The sequence below is a fragment of the Macrotis lagotis genome, chromosome 7 (genome assembly GCF_037893015.1).
Source record: "Macrotis lagotis isolate mMagLag1 chromosome 7, bilby.v1.9.chrom.fasta, whole genome shotgun sequence".
NCBI lineage: Eukaryota > Metazoa > Chordata > Mammalia > Peramelemorphia > Peramelidae > Macrotis > Macrotis lagotis.
Window position 1 is genome coordinate 55,278,666 of NC_133664.1, and position 25,957 is coordinate 55,304,622.

General features: G+C 38.8%; 1 protein-coding gene across 3 annotated transcripts in view; it reads right to left on the bottom strand.

Annotated features, from left to right (window-relative positions):
- RSU1 (Ras suppressor protein 1) overlaps window positions 1-25,957 on the bottom strand; it is a 214,171-nt gene that overhangs the window by 105,594 nt on the left and 82,620 nt on the right. For 2 of the 3 annotated variants that reach the window (XM_074192926.1, XM_074192927.1), the window contains exon 8: window positions 8,969-9,101. In XM_074192926.1, coding sequence (XP_074049027.1) covers window positions 8,969-9,101 — 133 coding nt within the window. Of the gene's footprint in view, window positions 1-8,968; window positions 9,102-15,283; window positions 15,427-25,957 lie in introns of those variants that run through there. The other variant, XR_012469959.1, reaches the window with a different exon arrangement.

The following is a 25,957-nucleotide window of genomic DNA, read 5'->3' on the forward strand; positions in this document are numbered from 1 at the left end:
AACAATTTTTATTTTCTAATATTAACAAATGAATTTTTTTAAAAAGGCTATGACAGGATGGTTCAGTGGCACAATGGATAAATCACTGGCACGGGAGTACAAATCCAGTCTCGGATACTTAATAATTACCTAGTTGTGTGACCTTGGGCAAGTCACTTAACCCCCACTGCCTTGCAAGAACCAAAAACAAAGAACAAACCAAAAAAAAAGTCTATAACAAGCCACTGCAGTATCTTTGCCAAGAAAACCCCAAATATGGACATAAAAAATTAGACATGACTGAAAAAAAAATACAAGTAAGGATATGAATCTTCTTTTACTGTTTTATTGATAGATTATGTTGGGGTTTTTCTGTGGCATCATCAGATCTCAATAACTGCTAACATATACACACCCACACCCCAATCCTCCCTTGTCATAAAGAAAATAGTTGAGTAAAACAAGGAGACACATGGTTCATTTTTTTTTAGGCTTTTTTTTTGCAAGGCAATTGGGTTAAGTGGCTTGTCCAAGGCCACACAGCTAGGTAATTATAGTCTGAGGATGGATTTGAACTCAGGTACTCTTGACTCCAGGAACGGTGCTCTATACACTGGGCCAACTAGCTGACCCTCACATGGTTCATTTTGAAGAACAGATATAGAATTCTTCACTCTACATTTCTCCTACTACCTCTGTATAAAGAAGAAGGAAGTGAGCTGTTAATTTTTCAAGACAAATTCAAAATTTGAAAGCCTCAGGGCTTCCCATTCTTCAATTTTTCTGGACTCCCTTTCTTCCATTTTGACTAGCACAGAAGTCTTAGTTCTTGCCTTTGCCTTGCTTCCAACACTAAGGAAATTCAATTAACATCAAATCCTGACCACTTCCAGTGCTTACAAGGCTTTGAGGATATCGGCCTAAAGAAGAGTGACATCAGGAACAAACTGCACTTCTTCGGTATCTCACCAATCTAATATTTCTTAATCTCTATATCATTGTCAACAACAACCCAGTAACCTACTGTCCCCAATCTGAAATCTTAGAAACACTGGATCTCAGGATCATAGATCTAGATCTACAAGGGACCTCAGAGACAATCTAGTACAACTCCTTTCATTTTACAGATGAGGAAACTGAGCTTCAGGGATTTTGTCCAAGGAAGTCTGTGACCAATGGAACTTTAAATCCTGCTCTTCTAAGGCCAGAGACAGAGTGTTCCCTCTCTCAGATCTAGGGATTCAATATCATTCATTCTCCTGAGCTCCAGTCTGACCTACTTATTGGTAATTTCAAATGGAGGTTGCATAGACACCTCAAATTTAGCATGTATGAAACAGAAATGACTCTCTTCCCAAGCTCTATCCTTTTCTGAAATTAACTCTTACTGTGTCAAGGGCAGCACCCCTCTCCTAGTTACCCAGGTTCACAACTTCAATGTCATCCTCAATGTCTCTCAGTCACTCTATAAATTCAATCAATTGCTAAATCTTGTTTCTACTTTCACCCATCTCTCATGCAGATCCCCTTCTCTCTACTCACACAGTCACAACTTCAGTTCAGGTTTTCTTCACGTCTCACCCTATTTCCAATAGTTTTTCCTCCTAATTAATAACAGCCATTTGCTTTCTCACACTTCCATATATCTTCAAAGAATGAAAACCCTTGTAACAAATACTGCTATAGCTTTTTAATTGGTTTTCATTCTTTTAAAAATAATATATTTTATTTTTTCCTCCCATGTTAAAATAACTTTTAAGCTTTTTTTTTAAGTTTTGAGTTCCAAATTCTTTACCTTTACCCTTCCCTGAAATGGTAAGCAAACCAATATATTTTAAATATGTGCCATTGTGGAAAACATTTCTGTATTAGTCATTTTATACATGAAGACTTGAATTTAAAAAAAAAAAAGTGAAAAATAGTCTGCTTTAGTTTGCATTCAGACAGTAATTGATTTCCATTCTTAATAATCTTCCATCAAGTTGCAAAATGCTTTCCCTAAAGCTCAGGTCTGACTGTGTCATCTCCATATTTAGTAAACTCTAGTAGCTTCCTCTTAATTATCTCTAAGACCAAATAGAAATTCCTTTATATATCATTTAAAGTTATTAACCGCCTGGACCCTTCTTACCTTTTCAGTCTTTTCATACTTTTCCTTGTTCCAGACTCATTATGATCTAGCCACACAGATTTCATACATGCTGCGTTCATCCAAGGTGCTCCATCTCTCCCATCTTCATGCCTTTGACCCATCTGCCCCCCCCACCTAAGAACACTCTTCCATTTTATCTCTGACTCCTAGAACCTTCCTTCCAGGCTCTCCCTCCTTCCTGGAATGTGGCTGGCTGATGTACATCAACGTGCACTCTGTAGAAGATCAGGGAACTTCCCCAGACAGTCACAGATTCAACAATCCTATTTTGTGTTCTCAGGGCTCTGAGAAAAACCCCATTTTTAGGAAACATACATTTCCACACATGACTGCTATTTCCACGTCCTAACCAGCATGTTTCTCTCATTTGATTCATCAGTTAACAATAACATGAAACACTTAGTAAATGAGAATTATTATAACAATTATTAAATGAGGAGTAGAAATAACCAAGACATAAAAGTGTACCCCAAAACCTGAGGCACCCTCTCCCATCAGAACACACAGTGTCCATGGTGGGACAGTGGACACATTCCTATCTGAATAGGTAAAACCTATGTGCCTAGGACAACTAGCATCTCTGGTCTGCAGGCCAGGATAGCAGTGGTTTCTTTAGAGAATGGTCTGCACCTGGATCAGATCCTGGCCCTTCTGCCTGTCTCCATGCTCCTGCTGGCTCTAGCTACTTCCTCACTGGTTTCAGAGCAGTGAATCAAAACTAAGGTTTTTGTTTCACATAACATAGTTTTTATGACACTTCCAGCAAATAAAATGTCCATATAAGAGAATTTCATTACTTTACATACATGAATGTTGCCTTTCCTATCAGAATGGAAGTTCCCTGAGGCAGGGATTATTTTTTTTCCCCTTTACTTCTCAATGTACTAAATTCCAGAGAATATCTGCCATACAGTGCTTATACCAAATAAATATTTGTTTATTAAGTGATCCATGAATTCTATTTAATAGAAAATATCATTATTATCTGAGTGAAGACTGCTTTGCTACATCCTTCTCAGAACATTTCTACTCAAATGCCTTTGATCATTTTTAACACTAGCATATCTGAAAGAATATTTTTTTTTACTCAAACATGGATTTTACACGATCATTTATTAGATTTATAGATCATCTTCTTCCAACGAGATTAGGGAACTGGGATAACATTTTTCACTGATACAAAGTAAGCAAAATGTCTGGATCTATCAAGTGGGTTTAAAGCCAGTACTTGCTGGAATGAGTTTGTAGTATTAAGGAGCTCAGCTTGATAGTCCATCAAAGAAGATATGACCTCTCCATCCCACTTTAGTGATTTTTTAAATGCATTAGGAGGAAAAAGAACAGCAAGGTTGATCATCAAATTATAGATTTAGAGCTCAGAAGGTGCATAAAAAAACACTCTTCCAAATCCTGCATTTTGCTGAGAAGAAAACTGAGTTCAAAAAGGGGGAGTTTGTCCGAGTTCATACAACTAGCAAGAGGCAGAACTGGGATTTAAATTCAGCTCCTCTGACATCGTTACTCTACCAGCTAATTCCACAGATAATCTAATTGGTCCGCCAGTAAACCTGTATTAAGGTGCCATGGACTCTACTAGACATTGGGGAACCAGGACAAAGGGAACAGCCCTTGTCCTTAACAAGTTCACATTCTACTCAAGAAGTCACACCACAGGAGCTTAGTCTGATCAGGGAAATAAGATCCAAAGAGTGGAGCAGAGGTCAACAAAGGGAGTTGGGACTTGGTGGTCCCAGAAATGAGGACTTGGCATAACAGGCATTGTCACATCCTTTCTAGCAGCAAAGATAGCATTTGAGTTGGCTACTGTTGACAAAGAGGTAATAAGGAGAAAGGGATGAGGAAGGGCAGCTAAACAATTGCACTACTGGGTAGGCCCTGGGGTCTTGGAAGCCCAGCTAGGGGCCTGCTGGGCACAGTGAGGTGGATGAGTTTTTAACTCATTCACCTATGCATCAGTAGATTTCAGTCTGAGACCAGAGTCCAAAGGCTGAATGGACTGCCCTTGGGACATAGGGGCGATCTCGGGGATGTCATGAGCTTCTGTTCTGAGGCAGAGGAGTTGAGGGCTTCAAGGTGGGTAGCAAGCCTGCAAACTAAGCAGATCCAGTTTTCTAGTGGAGGTTCGATGGAATTATCTAAGGTTCTCGGAAATACAAATGCTATTTTTTTTTATATTCTCAGTTTAAGGGGTATATTTTTCTTCTCGAAAAGTAGAATAAAGCCAGTAAGATAGCCCAGGTCAGTGGGGCAAGGGTAGTATGAAAATGAAATGACTGGTTGGTCAATCCTGAAGTGGAAATTAAAAATGAATAAACATTCAACCTAATCTTAGCATTCCACACAGGAGAAAGGAGAAAGAATACACACAGTCAAAAAGAGCCCAAGTGAAACAGGAATCTTTTTGGTCAAGTAAGCACTTAAAAAGAGAGGACTTCTGGTTTCTCTCTTTTTTCCTCCTCCAAATTCTATTTTGAGTTCTTGGCTATCATGTTCTACCAAGCACAAGGCATAGGGAGGGGGCAAGGTCAAAGCTGCACGTTTCTAGTCTTACTTCTGAAGTGGGGTGCCCTCAGAGAGAGGCTTTGGCTGTCAAGTTAGGTCCATTTAGGCCCTATGCCCTATTGGGAGGCGACTCTTTGAGGATGAAAGTCTTGTAGAACCAAGGCCTTCGGATTCACCCCACACCCAGGTTGGAGTAGGTATTGGCTAGTGATCACATAGAGTCTTTCTGCCTGCTCCAGGGGGCTGGTCCTTTGCCACGCCCAAGCTTTCTTCCATGGCTTCATGTAGCAAAGGAGATTATATTCCATCAAACATCGAAAAGAACAGGATAAGATTCACACAGTACTCAGAGCACACTAACAAGTATCAAAAGCAAATTGAATAAAACAGAATACTTCAAGTACTAAGATGATTAAAAAGTTATTTTTAATAACCTCGACTCTAATTCATCTGATATGTATAAAGTTTTATATAGAAGTATAACTAGAAAAATTGTGGAGGCAAGAGACACAAAAGTATGACTGGTACTCTCTTCCTTTCTTTGCTCTTTCCTTCCTTCTTTCTCTTCTTCCTTCTTTCCTTCCCTCCATTTTCTCTCCCTTCCTCCTTCCCCTTCATTTTCTCTTCTCTTCTCTTCTCTTCTCTTCTCTTCTCTTCTCTTCTCTTCTCTTCTCTTTCCCTCTCCCTCTCTCTTCCCCCTCCCTCCTTCCTAAGAAAACAAAGCTTAAAACACCAGCTTATGGATGATCACAGTGAAACTAGAGTATGCCTGACAATTGGTAGCTTCCTAATATACTGACTAATTATGCTTGTTAATTAGGTGGTAAGCTCTGTTGTATCTATTCTGCAAAAGAAATTTAAGTGCTGTCAATGCACTCTCACTATGACATTCTTGCTAAAAAAAACTTCTCACCCCGCAAAAGTTAAGGCTCCACTCTCAGGCAATAAACACAAAATATAACTCAAAGAATCACAGGGTTTTCAAAAAATGAGTAATTTTTTTTCACTGCATCATATAATAACAATGTTCTATATAACCATTCTAAGGCACAAACATACCCTCCATATCTCTTGCCCAATTAAACAAAAACAAATTCAGAAAAGTTAAAAGGCAAAGTGAATTTTACTTGGAATCATGGGAGATGTTTTAATTTTTTTGACTACTAAATAGTCAAAACTAAACAGTCAGACTTCAGACACTGAAAAGGCAAACTTGACCACTTCTGTGACCACTTGTCTATCTTAAGAAATGAGAATAATGCATATGAATCAAACCTCAAATTGACAAATTCTTTTCTATGTTTCCCCATTAATCATTGATCACTATTTTAAAAATAATGGTTTTCACTGTCCTCATTTGTAACATAGGGTTAATCATAGCACATATCCTTTAGAGTTATAAGAAGGATAAACTGAGATGATATTTGTAGAGCGCTTTGCAAACCTTAAAATTTCATAAACCCATGAGCTATATTACCTTGTCTCGTTGTTTAGATTAAATGAGAAAGTTGCTCCCAATATATTATTTCCTAAGTCACTTAAAAAAGGAGGAGAATCTAGGTTGTGCAGTGGATACAGCACTGGCCCTGGAGTTAGGAGGACCTGAGTTCAAATTTGATCTCAGCCACATAATAGTTGCAAGTAACTTAACCCCACTGCCTTGCTCTACAGTTGATATTTTGGCAATTTCCTAATAAATATCTAGCTTTAAAATCACTGCTCAGCACTGCACACCCTGTGATCTAGGCAAGTCTAGACTAAACCAAGATGGAAATAAGTGACAAAAGAATATCAGGGAGCTATGGAAAGGGGCTTCACTATTTGAGAGAGGCTCCCTTTTCTCATCTATCAGGACTGACTCCTGACCATGGATGGGGTAAGGTCTGCGTGCAGGGTGTTCTCATTATTTTATTAAGTCAGAAAGATAAGAGGTCTGGTGAAAATGGTCTTTAATGATACCACAGTAAGGGGTGGCTAGGTGGCACAGTGGATAGAGCACTGGATAGCCAATCCAGTCAGGAGTACCTAAGTTCAAATCCAACCTCCCTAGCTGTGTGGCCTTGGGCAAGCCACTTAACCCCATTGTCTTGCAAAAATCTAAAACTAAAAAGAATTGATACCACAGTAAAAAATACTGTGGAAACTAAAATTGCAACAATCATTTGAAGTCAGTCAAGCCTGTGCTTCATTTCCAAAACTTTAAGTCTTGGGAACTGAAAATGCCTACATGTTTTTCATGTCTCCTGTTTTACAGGCTTGCAGCCAGAAACAACTGTATTTGACCTTTAGAGACCATTTAAGAAGTCTGATAAATCACATTAATAAGTTTGGTTCAGTAAAAGAGAACATTGTCTCATAGTTAAGAGATCTAGTCTTGGTTTTGTTATGAACTAGCTTGCATAAATGAATTTACCTCTTGGGATCCATTTTCTCATCTGTAAAATGAGAGGGTTCTAATACATACTGGTCAAGGTCCCTTGTGGCTATGCCATGTGATGAACACATAAAATAGTCTGTATAGGACAAATACATTTTGTAGCATTATTAGTCAACAAAGAAGTCAAGATTAGAGTTCTTCTCTTTCCCTCATAGGGAAACTCTATGGAAGAATATAGGATGAACAATAAACTTCTTTTAGAAAAAGTTTTCTCCAACTTTTCTCCATCCTGCAGAGAATTTAAGATGATGATGAAAACGAAGAAGAAATAACACAGTTTTCAACCAAACACTCTTCCCTTTTCTGTATAGCATTTGGAACACCTAGTCCAAAACAGAACTAAACAAACAAACAAACCAAAAAACCCTTCTCCAACATACTTGATGAGTGATTATCTCAGCTTTGTCCCCTTCCAGTGAGATGGGAATCCACTATTACCACTACGTCATATTCCATTTTTAACCAACTCTAATCCTTAAGAATTTCTTCCTCAATCCAGTAAATGTCCTTCAATTGGGGAATGGCTTAGCACACTGTGGTATATGTATGCCATGGAACACTATTGTTCTACTAGAAACCAGGAGGGACGGGAATTCAGGGAAGCCTGGAGGGATTTGCATGAACTGATGCTGAGTGAGATGAGCAGAAACAGAAAAACACTGTACACCCCAACAGCAACATTGGGAGTGATGTTCAACCTTGAAAGACTTGCTCATTCCAACAGTGCAACAATTGGGAACAATTTTGGGCTGTCTGCAAAGGAGAGTACCATCTGTATCCAGATAAGGAGCTGTGGAGTTTAAACAAAGTTCAAGGACTATTCCCCTTAATTTAGAAAAAAAAACAAAACAGATATCTTATTGTCTGATCTTGTCACCTCTTAGACTTCTCTTCTCTTCTTTAAGGATATGATTTCTCTCTCATCACACCCAATTTGGATCAAGGTACAACATGGAAACAAAGACTGACAGAGTGCTTTCTGTGGGGGGGGGGAAGCAAGATAGGGGGAAATTGTAAAATTCAAATAATATCTTTAATAAAAATTATTTTAAAAAATTTCTTACTCAAGTCATAGGTAAATTTACTTCTCTGTAGTTTTTATCATTCATTTTAAATCTGCCTGTTGTGACTGAGCAGAAAAGTCTACTCCCTCTTTATAATACCCCTTCAGATACATAAACTTCCCAAGTCCCACCAAAATCTTCTCTTTCCTCAATTAAACATTCATAGGACGATTAATCATCAATCAGACACTACCATCAAGGTTCTTGGTCATTTTTGATGCTCTCCTCTGGATACTAACTTAAAGATAACGTTCATAAATAGCTGTTCAAAACTGAAAAATACTGCAGACACAGGTATGACCACACCTTCTTCCAATGTTATCATGCCTCTCTCTTACAAACTTATATTAGTTTTTTGGTGACATACCATATCACACTACTGAATTTTCCGAGTACTAAAATCTTTAGCTCTTTTACTATCTACACATATATATCCATCTGATACATGTGAAGCTGACTAAGGAAATATTGCTATTGCTCTTCAAATAAAAATTCCTTAAATAGGAAAGAAACTGACAGATGAAATTTCCCCTGCAGCAAACACTATTCTTTAGTTATTTTGTTTAAAAGAAAATAAAATCATCTGGAAGCAAAACCTTTCTTTGCAGAACAGACATGGCTGAGGCCTTTCTGACCTAGAAAGCCCCAAAGTGACTTGTGATCTACACACTGTCACCTCTCTACTACAGGTAGCCAGAGAAAGACTTTAAAGGGGATTGGAGAGGATATTGTCTAACAGTGCATTCTATTTGGGAAGGAAGGGCAAACTGCCCCTTCTTCTTCTTCTTTAGGAGGGAAGTATGAGTTACTTACTACTTGTAGGTTTCTGAGCGGATGTATTCAAAGACGTGAGACACACCAAGCTGGAACTGGTCAGCAATTGGGGTAACCCAGGGATTGTTCTCTGCTTTGAAGACCTGTTTCTGACCAGTTAAATCCAAGTTCCCTGAAAGGATTGAAATGAACACATTAATCTTGTCTGGAGCACCACCTTCCAGATACCCCAATGCCATCCCGCACAAGACTAGTGCCAAATCAGTGTTTTCATTTTATTTATGCATTTAATTGTTTTTCTTATCAGAATATGCAGATTTTCTACATGCAAATCTCTTCTTTTGGCATAGAAGAAATATAATCATCTTTACACAAAGCAGAGAGCACAAGCTATTTAGTTTTAATTCTAGTATACAAATTCTTGCCCTTCAACACTGTAAGTGAACTTATGTTCTTTTTTGTAAATGCCTAATTAAAGTTATCTTTGTCTTTTCAATGACACCATTTCCCCAGTTTGTTGACTCTTAGTCTTCGGTGGTTTGTAGCCCCCTCTAAGCCAGAGAGGGTGATCTGTCATCAGTTTCTATGCTCACTTTTGATTAAAGAGAGGACTAACACCTTTTTATCATCCAATGTAAGGTGAGGGAATGAAGACTGAGAGGAATCATACAGATTCATTACAGAAATAAAACGAAGATCTGAGCAGCAAACAATAATATTCCTCTTGCAGATATGTCTCCACCTGACATTTTCTGCAGATACATTTACACCTCCATTAGCCTCTGAATGTACAGATGTGCTAAGGATAGCCTGTGGTATAATATGGTAATGTGTCTTACATTTTCTCAGCTTAGCAGCTAAGGTTTTACACTGGATGCATCCAGGCCGTTATTTAACAAAGACATCTTCATCATCCAATGACACCTCTAAAAGCTGGTGTTTGGGAGAGGTGCCTGGCTAGTCCAGGCATCTCAGCAACTGAATGAATCTTTTCTAGGCACAACTAAAAGGGGAAAAGCCATTCTGTATAAATGTCTCCTATGCTGTTTGAGAGACTGAGAGAAAAGTTAGACATCTGTAATGTATGTAGCAGTGGAATGAAAATCCTTCTCTCTGCAGGACCCTGGATGATAGTACTTTTCCTGAGACTTGGGTGATCAATGTACAGAGTTATAAGAGAATATCCACCCTGTCTTGTTAATCTTCGCAAGACAGACAATGCCAGATCTTTTGGTCTGTGCTAAAGTTCGATGACTGGCCTTGGCAGTAACTCTTAGCCTAGCAGATAGAATTTCATCCTTGTATCAAGTATATTACAAACCTTCACCCCTATGATAAGTACTTTGAAAATGAAAAAAGGTAACTTAAAATATTTACTAGAAAGAACATGCAGGCTTCCCCCCCCCATAAAATGAAGGAATCAAGGTTTCCAAAGGCTATTTTTGTTTATGGATAAGTATACCTGTAAAGAAATTTGGGAAGAAAGAAAAGAGAAATACCTAACCAAAAACAACTACATATAAAATTTTTAGGTGGCACAGGGATAAAGTACTGATCTTGGAGTCAAGAGGATGGAAGTTCAAATGCAGCCTCAGACATCTGAAACTTACTAGCTGTTTGACTTTGGGCAAGTCACTTAATTCTGGCTGCCTCACACTCAGGGCCATCTCCAGTCATCCTGATTCATATCTGTTCACTGGACCCAGATGGCTCTGGAGAAGATGAAGTTGATGACTTAGCATAGCCCCCTTCACTCAAATCCAATGCAAAATGATTATCATGCCATCACCTCCCTGTTGTCATAAGTCTCCAAGAATGAAAGACAAACATCATAAATTATTGTGCATGGAGACAGCATTGTGCTGGTTCTAATGTGTGAGTGACTCCTGTCCTCACAGAGTTTACAGTATATAAATATATACTATAGTGTACAAGAGAATATTTGTTACTTCACTGTTAAATTTTTTATACCATTAGTGAATGACTAGATATATAAAACAACATTTGCACAGCCAATGAAAATCTGAAAGAATGAATGGATGGAAGAAAACATAAACACACACACACACACACACACACACACACACACACAACCCAAAACATATATAACATAATTTGATAAGGACATTAGCATAAAGACAGCACAAAGTGTCCTCTAAATTCCCAAAGCAAAATCATTATTAGCTGGGTGGTAGATGGGATTAAGGAAGAATTCCTAAAAGTAGTTAAGCATAAGTAGGAATTCAATAAGGAAAGAAGGCATTTCAGGTTGTAGAAATTATGTGAACAAAAACATGATTTCCATGGTATCACAGGATGTGTTCAGGAGTAGAAAACATTCCAGGTTTGCTGAATTATGAAAAGTGAGATAGAGAATAAAATGAAATAAGATATGGAAAGGTGGGATCTGAATGCTAGGAAAAAGATTTTAAACAACTTCATAGATGAGAGATTCACAGAAAATTTTTGTGAGGAAGAGTGACATGACTAGATACATTAATATTTCCCTTTAAAAATATTTTTATTTTCAATTAGCTGGTATTCATTTGCTCTCCTTTCCACTTTCCCCCACAATATTTTACAGAAAAAAAATGTTTTTTTACACAAATTTAATGTAATTAAAGCTAATGTAATAAAATCCAATGCAAATTAAAAAGGAAATAGGTAGCTGGTGGGGGGGGGGGGACCTTTACCTTTACAACAAGTTTCTCAGATAAAAGTCTTATAGCCAAGATATTCATATTTATAAGACAAAGAATCATTCCCCAAAAGGATAGGATCAAGTGAGTTTTCAAAGAAAGAAATCCAAGATACCATCATATGGAAAAAAATGTTCCAAACTCTCCAATAATTAGAGAAAAGTGAATTAAAATAACTATAAGGTTCCCCATCACATCTAGTAGATTGTCAAAGATACCAATGAGGAAATGACAAATGTCAGAAGAATATGGGAAAACAGGTGCATTACTGCATTGTTGGCTGAGCTGTGTAACTGGCTGCCTCTGTCCAGTCACTCTGGAACTATTCTCCAAAAGTTGCCAAAGTGTTCGTACCTTTTGAACCAGCCATACCACTACAAAGCCTAAATCCCCAAATAAATAAACAACAACAAAAAAAATTTTATGTAGAAAAATATTTATAACCATTGGGGTATTTTATTTGTTTATAAGTATAGGGAATGGCTTAAACAAATTGTAGTTTCTGAATGTAATGTAATGTTATTTTGTCACAAGAAGTGATGAAATGGACATTTCTAGAGGAAGCTGAGCAGTCTCTATGAAATAATACAGAACAAAAATGAGTAGAAATAAGAAATGTATGCAATGATAACAACATAAAAGAGAAAAAAGCATTTTTGAAAAACTTTGGAACTTTGATCAATTCAATGATAAAATATTAATCCCCCCCCAAATTACAATGAAACACACCACTCACTTTCTTATAGAGAGGTGATGAACTCAAAATACAAAAAAAGACATAGATTTTTGACACATTTAATGTGGAAAATTTCTTTTGTTTGACTATGCAGCTGTATATTGAAGAATTTCTTTACCCCTCTCACTGGGTATGGGAGATTGGGAGGAATATTGTGGGATCCACAAAAGGCAACAATAAAGATTTTAGAAATCAAACTATTATTTTCTTTCTCTCCTATCCTCTCCCTACCATTTGAAAGAAAAAAGAAAAACAAAAGTAATAAGTATTTGCTTTGACAAACAAGCAAAACAAAATCCCACATCACTCATCTCCAATTCATTATCTTGAATTCATCATCTCTGTATTTGGAAATGGAGAGTATAGACCATTATCAGACCCCCTGGAATCAAGGTTGGTCATTGCTTTTATAAAGATCTTAAGTCTTTCAAAGTTGGCTGTCTTTACAGTGCTGTTATATAGATTGTCTTGATTCTACTTACTTCACTCTGTATTGGTTCATACAAGTTTTCCTAGATTAGATTTCTCTGAAACCATCCCTTTCATCATGTCCTGTAATACAACAGTGTTCCATTATATTTACATTTTTTTAGCCATTCCCCAACAGATGGGAATTCTCTTAATTTCTAGATCTTTGCTACTACAAAAAGAATTATTCTAAGAATATTCTAAAACGCCAGTGAATTACAATTTATGTCATCCCTAAGTACTAACAACAATGTAGATCACAAGCTACCTATGCCTTCCTGTCTCATGTAATATTTGTACATGTCTTTCCATATGTTTACCATAGGAGAAACCCAATGTCTTAGGAATTGGGAGAGAAAGCCTGTCTCAAAAACAAAAACTAAAAACAAACAAACAAAAAACAACAACAACAACAAACCAAGTAAACCAAAAAGTGACAAATCCAAGAGATATGGTGATATGATCTTGGTAAACCAAAGATAACCTCATGGTTATGAGCATGGGAAACAAGAATGGTGGCACCAGAAACGGTTAGCAAGAAAAGGGGTGGAGATGTTTTGTGGGCACTTAAAGATATGGTTCTGGAGTCCAGGAAGCAAGTCAGATATCAGGACTATGAAGAACAAACAAAATGTCATTTAAAAAACCTGTCAGATTGTGTCTTATCCATGAAAAGATAGAGGAACAGATACATTTTACTAAGCAGTTGTTTTCAGTTTTGATCAGAATCATCAATTTCCTTATTTTGATGGCTAAACATTATAATGAACTCATCAAATTCCAATTTATTAATTCATGAATCAGAGAGAGCAATCTGGAGTTTTCAGACTTGCCTGGCTGGGCTGTTTATACTATTTTATTATTTCCCTCCCTGCTTCCTTCTCTTTTAGATCATCTCTAAAGCAAAGGAGAAAATAACAATGATCTGGCTTTTCAAAAGATCTGTATCTCAAAATCAGAGGGGCAGCCTGGAATAAGTGTTAAAAAACTAGCCTCATCATCTAGAAGTCTTGAGTTTCCGTTGTACCTCTGACACTGTATTTAAAGTGCAAAATGCTTTCTTACCACAAATCTGTTAGGAAGCAAATGTACCAGTTATACAGATGACTAGATTTCAGCTTGGAGAAGTAGTGGCTGGACACTGTCATTTAACATAGAAATATTAGAAGTAACATATGAACTTAAAGAGTTTTTCCACTAAACAGAAGATAAGCACTCTGGAGATAAGGACTCCAACTTTCAAAAGTTCTGAGTATTACCGAAGACACAGTGAACACTGACCAAAGCTGAGGAGTAATGCTCCTACTCATTCACACTACAGATGCTAGGAACCAGGGATAAACACATGATTCCCTGGTGTTGAATTGTTAAGAGTTTGCAATTATAGTTGCTGACTACCCCATACCACTACTTCATAATAACTCTTAAGACAATGCTATTAGAGGGATTATCTGCCCCCATATCAGTCTATTTGGTAATTGGCTCCTGAGGGATGATGTCAAGAAAGGTCAGTCACATGTCCCCTGCCTCTTTCAAAACTTGCGTCCCAATGCAGACCTGCCAGTCCTGGATGATGGCTCGATGTGGGCCCTGTCAGCTAAGAGAGAAGAGGCCCCAGAGACCCTCTGCACTGCTGCTAACTGAAGCCTAGGGGAGATCCCAGACAGCAACCAGACAATCTTCAGTCAGAGGAAGCCAGAGGTGATACTGCCATCCATAGCTACCTCTGGTTCAGCTCGTCCTGACTGTGAAACCCCTGCATCTGAGTGTTAGAGCAAAGGGGAGCCTGTGGCTGTCCTTGGAGTCAGAAAGTGACTCCCTCTTCTCCTTTCATCTCCCTAATTTCCTTCCAGGTTCAGCCCAAGCACCAACTTCTGCAGGAAGCTGTTCCAGAACCCTCCCCTTCTTGAATTACCTTTAATCTAGTTTGTGATACCTTAAATGAGGGGAGGTGGGGGGGGGGGCAATAGTTGATAGACAGCAAAGTAGAGTCAAAGTATGTACATGCTCTCTCTTCCAGAACAATGTAAGCTCCCTGAAGGCAGGGACTGTTTCACTTGTCTTTGTTCTCCTGGCCAGTATCTGGCAGGTGAAAGATGTTGAGAAATGCTTGGTTACTCATTGCTTCAGAGGTAAATGAGGCAACAAGAATGCCATGGCAGAGCTGAGACTGGATCCCATCTGCACCTTCCTAACACATTCCAGTTTCCTCTACATTCCCCAAATACAACCAAGTTTAATTCACAGGTACTGTTGAGAGTGCTGGGAACTAGGGACCCTGAATGGGAGGAAGACTGATTTTCCTTAAGGGGCTAACAGAAGGGCGGCAAGGGAAAAAGCATCCCCAGACTTTGTGTCAAACATTAGGGGAAGAAGCCAGTCACTAGGCTAAAATGAGCCATGCCTCTTCTTGAGTTTTGCCTGGAGGGTGGGGAAATGGGAAGTACTCACTCATTCTGGGGTTGGAGGGTCTAGCTGGGTATAACATGGCACCTGCTGCCCAGGGGAGGCTGTAATCCCTTGAGAGATGCCTGTGTCTGGGATGCCCATGTCTCACCAGGCACTGCTGCCCACCAGCCTGAGCACTGCCAGTCCTAGGAAGGGTTAACATAATTAGAGAAAAGCCAGACCATTATGCTAGGAAAAAAGATGACACTCATCTCATGGTGGCCTCTCCACAAGTCACCATTACCTCAGCAGAGCTCGTCCATCAGCTGTCGGAGGCACATTTCCTTTTAAGTAATAACATTCAGGAAGCATTTCTCCCCCGTCAGTCAGGCTGCGAGCGCCTAACTGCCTCACGCTCCAATGCCCCTAGTTAGGGGCCTCACCCCCAGCTCCTTTATTAGGAGTCGGAGCCACACGCGCCGGTGGTGTTCTAACAAGGATCAGGCAGCAGGATTAAGGACTGTGACAAAGAGGATCTAATAAGCTGGAAAGTGGTCTGTCGGAAGAGATGCTGGCTGTCTCCAAGACCCCGATTCACACTGTTCACTATTCAGTTCTGAGGCGCAGGCCACAAGGGAAGCCAGCCGGCGCTGTGATTAGCACTAACCCTCTGACCGATGCTGCTATGAAGATCATATATCACTCAGGGCTTTAGTCTGCAATTGCAAATTGGATTTTCCATTTTATTACCTGCAAAAGAACCACATATGTTTCTCTCCAAAGCCACCAACATTGCAAACTCTCCCATGCAGCTGCAATTCTGTAACCACTAAATCACTATGAAACAATCTTTCTCCTTGGGAACTCCTTTAAAATATGACCAAATTCAATAGGCAAATTTAGCCCCATTATTAGACATGTTCATTTTCACTTACAGAAAATAGGCTACAGCCATAAGCCTATCAGAAAGATTCTTCCTAAGCACTCAACTCCTGACTAAGGTTGGTCAGTAATATAATTTACAATCCATGTTAAACAGCCAGGGGGATTTGGTCAATCTTCTTACCTCATCATTCTTTCCTTAGCCTCCAAACAGAGGAGAGATTGATTAAAATTAAGTCACTTTAAGAACTAGTCTCTCTCACTCAAAATCTCTAAGTACATTTTTTACTGGCCAAACCATGGCTAGATAAGAGTCAATAGGATGTGGAGGCAAAGAATCTGGGTTCAAATATTGACTTCTTTATTTATTCCCTGTTTGTCCCTAAAAAAGTCATATAAACTCTCTGAGGTCTATTTCCTCATCTGTAAAATGAGTTGGTACAGTCTGCTCCTTTCAATCCCCAGACCCGATCAGGATGGCTAACACCCATCTACTTAACAAGCCCAATATATGCTGCAATGGGATCAATAATGAAGGGATTGGGAAAGATCATAAAGACGGCTAAAAGAGCAGTTCTGAAAATGCAGAGATATAATAAACAGAATGTAGTCTCACTCTAAAACAGAAGCCATGCTGCATCCAAGCCCAATTTGAGCACAACAAAAGCATACAAGATTTCTCTGGGGGCCTATCTGTAACACTCACTACTGTGATGGCAGTATAGGAGGAGTATAATCAATCAACCAACAAGCATTTATTTAGACCCTTTGATGCACCAGGCACTATGGGCAGCATAGAGGAGAAAAGTACAAAGATGGAAACAATTCTATTCATAAGGTGTGGTGCAGACAAGCACATCTACTGTAAGTATGACACGCAAAAATAGAAGGAAAGTAAATCCAAAACAATAAAAGACAAGGTAGTTTGAGATAGAGGATATGAGCAATCAGAGCAGAGAGTGAAAAGTCTTACTTTAATTGTTGTGGTGATGCCCAAAGAGGGAACTAACAGAAGAGATCACCACTGAAGCCATTTGATGTCATTTTTTAGACGACGTTTATTTTCTCTTTGCATCCACCAGTACTTATTGAGGTAGTGTGGATACACTGGGTGCTAAATTGAACTGCTATGGTTACCATCCAAAGTATATTAAGAAAAATCACCAGGCAGTCAATAAATATTTATGTGTTGGGAGGCTGAAAAACAAAGGCAAAAAGACAGTTCCTATTTTCAAGGAGTTCACAATCTAATGGGAAGAACATTATGCAAACAGTTATGTACAAACAAGATACATACAAGTGAAAATGTAGATAATCAATGAAAAAGAAGCCTCTAGCACTAAGGAAGGTCTGAAGAGGCTTCATCCCAAAGGTGGGATTCTACCTGGGCCTTGGAAGAAGTCAGGAGGCAGAGATGAGAAGGGGGAGAACTTCAGGCAGGAGAGTGAGTCGGTAAAAAGGGACAGAGTGTTGGGTGCAAGGTCATTGTCACTGACTCCCAGAACACATGGCAGGAAGAATAAGAAGTCATGAGACGTGGAGCAATGAGAGGGGAAGTTATGAAGGACTTTGAATATCAGACTGAAGACTGCATATTGAATGCTGAAAACGATTTGGAGTCACTGGAGCTTAATGAGAGGGAGATGACATGGTTAGATCAGCTCTAATTAAGTGGAGGCTGACAGAAGGAGAAACCCAATGACAGGCTACTGCTAAAATCTAGGCAAAGAGGTGATGAGGGCCAGCACCAGTGGTGGTATCAGAGGAGAGAAGGGGGTATAAGTAGGAGATGTAAAGAAAGAAAAATCAACAAGCATTGGTAAAATACAGGATATGGACTAGAAAGGGGGATGTAGAGCAAGGAGTCAAGGATGACACCTAGTTTACAACATAGATGATGGGAGAATGAAAGATAGCACCCTGGATGGTAACAGGTAAGTTAGAAAGACGGGAGGGTGCAGAAGGGAAGGGATGGGGGAGGAATTTCATAAATTCAGTTTTAGCCATGATGAATTTAAGATATCTATCTATAGGACATTCAACTGAGATATCTAATGGGCAGTTGGAGATTTGAAACTAGAGATTAAGAGAAAGTTCATGCCTGGTTAAGTATATCTGAGAATCAGCATCACAGAAATGAGGATCATTAAAACCACATGATGAGAATACCAAATAAATATAGAAGGAGAAGAGAAGACGGTCCAGAGCAGAGCCTTGGGAGATCCCAATGGATAGGAGACATAACATGGATGAAGATCTACAAAGGAGATAGAGAGGGGCAGCAGGAGGAGAGTCAAATAATATTCGGAAGAAGAGACTATCAAGGCTGCAGAGTGGTCAAGGATGAAGTCTGAGAAAACGTTAATAGATTTGGCAATTAAGAGGTCTTAGGTATTACCTAAGAGAATACTTTCATTTCAGTGATGAAATCCGACATCAGACTGGAAAATTAAGAAAAGAATGAGAAGAAAGGAAGTTCAAGGAACCTAGTGTAGAGGTCCTTCTTCAAGGAATTTATCCACAAAACGAATGGGAATTATAGGGGAGAAAAACTATCAGGGATGGACTGGTCAAGAGAGGGGTTTTTTTGTTTGTTTTTAAAGATGGGGGTTACATGCTAATGTTTGTATACAAGTAAGGAAGCAGCCTATAGACAACAGAAAGTATATGAAGATTAGTAAAAGAGTTGGGATCACAGAATAAGTAATAAGTAATCTGCTGGGGAAGTCATGATGTAGTGGGATCACTTGTATATGTAGAGGGGCTTTCTTGTCCAGGAGGAGGTCACCCCTTCATATGATATAGGGGTAAGGAAAAAGACAGTGGCAGAAGTTATCTGAGTGGTTAAGATGAGGAGTGGGTCAAGTGAAATGACTTCAAGTATTCCAGTGAAAGATTTGAGGTAAGGTTCTTAGTCATAAGAAATACCATTGCATAGTGCTGTATATGTGTATACACACACATGTACAGATATGTTTATATATCCATGTATGTATCAATTTTGTGTTTATTTAATTATATTTATTAAGGCCTCAACACAACCCTGTGAAGTGTTATTATGCCCATTTTACAGCTGAGGATATTGAAGCTCAAAGTCATTAACTGACTTGTCAAGGATCACATAGCTAGTAAGAATTGGTATTAAAATTCAAAATTAGCTTTCTCTAGCACACTATCTTCTCTTTCATGCAGCCTCTCATGTACAGTAGAAAATAGAAACACAGGGAAATGCAATCATACTGAGAACATAGGCTTACATGTCTTCGCTTATGAAAATGGAAGCATGATACTAGAGTTCATACTCACTCCAATGAGATATATAGGCTTGTGGTCTGATACACAAAGAGCTATGGAAAACTAAATAATCTGAGTGGTTATTCTAATAATACTCTTCTGCCATTATATCATCTCAACAATTAAAATAAGCTTAAAACTCATACTAGTCCTCCAAATCCATACAATAACCTGAGGTTATCTAGATATCCCATGATGTTGAAGTGCCCTCATTGTTCTGTGGAAACCAGCACCAAGATTTTAAAACCATAAGGTTTTAAAGAGGATATTTTCTTGTCTTTAATATACAGTGATTGCTGCTTCTGTTACGTATTTTAATTAATCATTTCCCTTTGGTATTTGTGCCATGAGATGTCGTTATATCACCGAGGGTAAAAATTTAAATCGCAATCTAATAAATATACCTCGAGAGGATACATTACAAGCAATCCTGATTTCATGCAAATCAGCCTAGGGATGGCTTTCCAAATGCTGGCAGAAGTGTTTCCCATTGTTTTTCTCTGCAGCTTTTCATGGTCATTATGAGGGTTAGGAAGAATAAGCTGTGAGAGGAGGCCTCTCTGTCACTAACAGGATCAGAGGCACATTCTATGAGCATTGCCAATCACTGCTGTATCCTCTGAGTTCTTGTCCATGAACCAACTCACCCATTACTTCTTAAACCATTCCTCATTTAAAACATCCCAGACATTTTGCCAAATATGGGTTTTATATGTACTCTACTTGCCAGATATCTTGCCAGATAATCTGTAATTTTTTTTCTAATATTTGCATTGCACACTAAAACTTTTTTAGGAGATCAAGTTTCATCTGAAGGTCATCTATCTAGAAGGTCACATTGATGAGCACTATTTCATTTTATTGAAAAATAAAGCATTGGGGAACTGTGTTCAACAGCATCCCGCTTTGGCAGCTCCAGAACTGCATGGAAGCATCTCAGAGCATCTCAGACCTGAAAGGGCTCTCCCAGATCGTCAGATGCATCCCTCTTCCTAAACATCTAACCATCTAATAATTGACCATCCAATCTTTTTGCCTGATGGGAAAAAAGAGTTCATTATCTCCCAAAGCTACTGGGAAGTTTTAACTATGCAGAAAACTGCCCTTATCTCAATATCAATCTGATTCTTTATAATGTCTAGCTGCCTTTTGGGTGGGTTCAAGAACAATTCTAATACATCTTCTATAGGCCTGCTCTTCAGAAACTGGAATAAGGTGTTGGTGCTTTATTCTGATCCCCAATTCCAGTCTTCCCTTCTTCAGAGTAAACATCCCCAGTTCATTCAACCAATCCTATATAGCTTGGGCTCCAGGTCCTTCATTATTCCAGGTTCCCTGCTCTGGATGACCTTTAGCTCAAGAATGTCCTTAAAATATTTATCTCCCAGAATAAAATTCCAAATTTTTTTTATCAAACTCTGGATCTGATTTGGCCAAGATTAACTCCACTCTCACTGTGAAGTGCATTAAGCTGTAAATAGCCCCTGAGAGAGAGGCAAGTAAAACAACATTCATCCTCACTGGGCTTGTACCCACCTTCTTGGTCTTATTCTCATCAAGAACAAAATGAAACTGGGGTCTAATATGCCTCTGAAGGAGCTAGGAAAAGTAAGTCTGAAGAGATGTCAATCAATCTGAGAGCTTCCTGGTGAACTCCCATAGGTGTTTAGAAATTCAAAGCTACACAAAGGATGGAGTTGCATCAGCCTTCAGTATTACAGGATTTGGAGGTGGAAGAGTTCTTTGCGATTACCTGGTCCTAGCCTCCTGCATCCAAAACTATTCAACTTTACAACAACAACAACAAAAAACTAAAATCAAAGGCAGCAAGGAACAAAGGAGGAGAGGCTGGGACGGGAAACCAGGGCTCTGCCTCAAATTTGGCACTATTTCCAAGGTACCAAGATGTCACTACTCTTTATCATGATTCTAAATAAACAAGAATGAGTCTGCCTTCAAAGACTATGTGGCAAACCTTTTTGTGGAATCGACTATGGGATCTATAAACAGGTTTCATTCTAGTTGCTTAATTAGAACACACTATGAATAACATTTACAGCTATCAAACTTTCCAGTTATATATTTCAGCCTTTCGTCAACATTTCTGCTCAGCCTCTAACATCATCCCTTAAGTAACTCACAACTATGATATATTAATTGCAGTGTGAGCCTAAATGACTTGGGATTCCAAAAAGAGAAATAATATGCAATCTGCTACCCTGATATAAATTGGTTTTTCCCCCACAGTTAAGCAATTGTAGGAATTTATTTGTTACTATTCACATTCTTTAAGACTAACAGCATCCAGGAAACACCCCAGTAGATTGTATTTTCCTTTGGAACACTGCTAATGGCTTACCAGGGAACCCTCTAATCCTTACTTTGTTGACTGTCTGAAATAAAATGGCATGAGTATTTGTATCCCATAAGACAGGAGAGGAGACCAAGTCACCAGCATCTTTGTAATTACAGTGGGATTTTCAATCCATCCTTTTCAATAGTACATCCACAAATTCCTAGATTTATCTATGTACCACTGATAGGGGTACCACACTATGGATGAAAGCTGGTGGAAGTAACTGGTTGTAGGTGAGTTAGTAGAAGGAAAGTACACGATTACCACAAGGAAGAGAAAAAAAAGTAAAAAAAAAAAAAAAAAAAGACTGGACAAAAGGGCAAGGAAAGATACCATAGCTGGCCTAATAAATGTCAAAGCTTTTCAAGAAAAAGCCTTACTGCAATTGGAAGGTGTATTGATTATAATGCAGAAGACAGAGTGGGAACAAGGTCCTCAATAGGTGGAAGAACCACATGAAGATAGCAGTTTTCAATGAAAAGGAGAGAGATCTCTTCATCTTTGCAATGCAATTGTGATATATTCCACTACCGTGACCCAGGATAGTAGGAGAGGAAACAACTCATCTTGAGTACTAAAGAAGCTTATCATGCCTGTTAGTGACCTTCTCAATGGATATAATACTAGACCTGAAATAAAGAAGACTCGAGTTCAAATGTGAACTGACACTAATAGTGATGAGACTCTGGGAATGCCATTAAACTCTCCTCCTCTCAAGTTTTTACAACTGTAAAGTAAGGATAACAAAGGTACCTCTCCTTCACAGGGCTGCTGTGGGGAATTGAAAGAAGAATATCTGTAAATCACTTAGCATGCAGGAGGAATTTAATAAATACCTGTTTCCTTCCTTCCCTTATCAAGGTTTCATCTGGGATGAGGCCCTTTCTTGTCTACTAAAAAACAAAACAAAACACCTCAATATGCTAAACATCTCAGAATGCCAGAATGTGCAGAGACTGCATGGACACTTAGGTCTTTGATAAATATAACTGAATTAAGTATCTATGTAGGAGACCAAACCCAAGGTTAACCTTTAACAAAATTAGATGCAAAGTTAAATGAATAAAAGTTAAAATTCATATACTTTTTTGGCTTAGCCTTATCAGATCTAAAATATTATAAAGCATCAGTCATCAAAACAGTCTGATATTACCTCACACTTCTCAGACTAGTCAATATGACAAGAAAAAATAATGATCACTGTTGGAAGGGTTGTGGGAAATCTGGAACACTATAACATTGCTGGTGGAGCTGTAAACTTATCCAAACTTTCTGGAGAGAAATTTGGAACTACGGCCAAAGGGCAACAAAAATGTGCTTACCCTTTGATCCATGAATACCAATACTGGGTCTACACCCTGAAGAGATGATGAAAAAGGGTAAAAACATCACTTGCACAACAAAAATATCCATAGCAGCCTTGTTTGGGGTAGCAAAGAATTGGAAATTAAGTGAATATCCTTCAATTGGGGAATGGCTTAACAAACTGTGGTTTATGTATGTCATAGAACACTACTGTTCTATTAGAAACCAGGAGGGATGGGAGTTCAGGGAAGCCTGCAAGGATTTGCATGAACTGATGCTGAGTGAGATGAGCAGACCCAGAAAAACACTGTACACCCTAACAGCAACATGGGGGTGATGATCAACCTTGAAGGACTTGCTCATTCCGTCAGTGCAACAATCAGGGACAATTTGGGGCTATCTGTGATGGAGAATACCATGTGTATCCAGAGAAAAAATTGTGGAGTTTGAACAAGGACCAAAGACTATTACCTTCAAATTAGAAAAAAAAACCCATTATCTTATTATGTAATTTTGCTATCTCATACTTTATTTTTCTTCCTTAAGGATATGATTTCTCTCTCATTACATTCAACTGAAATCAATGTATACCATGGAAACAATGTAAAAACTAACAGAATGCCTTCTGCGGGGGGTTGAGGGGAGGGAAACAAGAATGGGGGGAAAATTGTAAAACTCAAAATAAATAAAATCTTTCTAAAAGAAACAAAAAAAAATCATATCCTTTTCTACCTTTAGCAAACAGGGTGTACTTTGGACAAGCACAAAGAATGACATATTGGGAAATTTCCATCATTGATACTGTGAAAGGAACAAACATGCCATTCTCTAAGGCCATGCCCACACCCCCATAAAATATGATTGTTGGAAAAACCAAGTAGTTCTGATAAGGGGACACTGGCTACTGTCCCTGTGATACCTGGCTTCTGACATTCTGGACTTTGTTTCCTGAGAGAGCAATAAAGACTCAGGTAGCCTGGGATGCACTGCCTACATATGGTTATTCCCTTGCCTAGATGTCTGGCTTCTCATGGTCATTCAGCACAAGGCTCTGCCTGACCCTTTCACAGCAGTTCTGGCTTCTTACTAGGGCTTGGTAGCACCATCTATCTGAGATAGGGCTGCCTCACCACTCTCCTCAGGAAAATGGGTTCTGTGATGGAGTTCCATTCTCTGGGATGAGGTAAGAAAGTCTGCCATTAAACCTCAGTGGTTAGTGGCTAAACTAGTCCTTCGTCTATACCTGAGACATCATTGACTGGCATTCCATCTGACCTAGAGAGCCTGAAGAAATGTAAAAGTTGGTTCACATTCTCTAACAAATGGGGAGGGAGTCTTGCTTACTTCCTTATCAGCCACAGTTCCTGAAATTGTAAAATTTAAGATTCATGCTTTTGGCTTTGCTATTTTTAAGTGATAGCAGTTTAAGCTGCTATCTCTCATCAGCATCTTAATAAGAATTGGCTTATATTGTCTCAGTTATTTGTGTATGCATCTCCAGGAGAAATATATTTGGTCTTATTTAATTTTATATATTCTCAAGAGACAAGAATAGTACCACTCTTCACACAGTATATACTTACAAAGAATAGCTGAAGGTGGACTTGTTAAAACTTTCTGACAGCTAGCCTAAAACAAAGCATTAAGACTTGGTAGAATAGACTGAATTACTCTTGGGGATCAGGAAGAAGAAGGGATAGAATTTCAGAGAAGAATAAAATAAAAAAGTAAAGTTTTCCATGGGGAACCACTGGGGGTCTCAAGGCAACCCTGGGGCAGCTGGTTCCTGGCTAAAGGGATGCCAAAGGAAAGGTGGGTAAGCACTGTCACGATTCTGTCTAGAGTCATTGCTGCCTAGCACAACATTCAGAAAGTATATCATAGGCACAATTATGATGATAAAACCACTTCAGGTTCAAGATAGCAACTTCTTTTTCATTAAATATTTATAATTTTGCTTTGAGATCCCAGGATGAAAGAATCTATACTAATTAATATTTATAGAAGGCAAATAGTAGGACTAGAATGCATAGTTTCAGTGTCCTATGAACTAAATGAACTCATTATCTCTTCCCTCTCAAAACCTTTCCTCCCTTCTAATTCCCCAGTCATTGCTAAGGAGAACACTCTCTTCCCAGTAACCCAAGTTCTCAACATAGAGTCATCCCTGGCACTACAGTCTTACTCACATAATCTAATCTGTTGCCAAATCCTGTTAATATTACCTTCACAAAATCTCCCTTGGCTGACATGAGAGTAAGTGCTATAGAAATGTTAGCTGCTAGTATTATGATTTGTGAACATAAACTTTCCCATCTCTCCTCTGACAATACCACCATTCTGATGTGGGTCATCACCCTTCAAGTCCAGACTATTGCAATAGCCTGGTGATGGGTCAGTCTCTCTGCCTTAAACCTCATTCAACTCCATCTTCCACTTAGCTGCCCAAGTAATCTTCCTTCCCAAAGAGCAAGTTTGATCATGTCACTTCCCCATCCCCAATCAAAAAAAAAAGCAAGTGGCTCCCTAGGGTTTCCAGCATCAAACATTAAAATCTTTTCGTTGGCTTTCAGAACCATTCAAGACTTGACCCCTTCCTATGTTCTAGTCTTTTTACATCCTCCCTGCTTCCATATCCTCTGTGATCCTGAGACACCAGTCTTCTTACATTACTCCTAGAATGTTCTGCTTATTATTGGTTGTTCCCATGCCTGGAATTCTCTATCTCCTAGCTCCTCTGTCTTCTTGTTTCTGTCTCAACTAAAATCCCCCCCTTCTAAGAAGTCTTACCCAAACCCCCTGAATGATAGTGATTTTCCTCTAGATTACTTTGATTTCATAGAGATTGCTTGCCTGGAGTATCTCCCATTAGCCTGTAAGCTCCATGAGAGCAGGGAGTG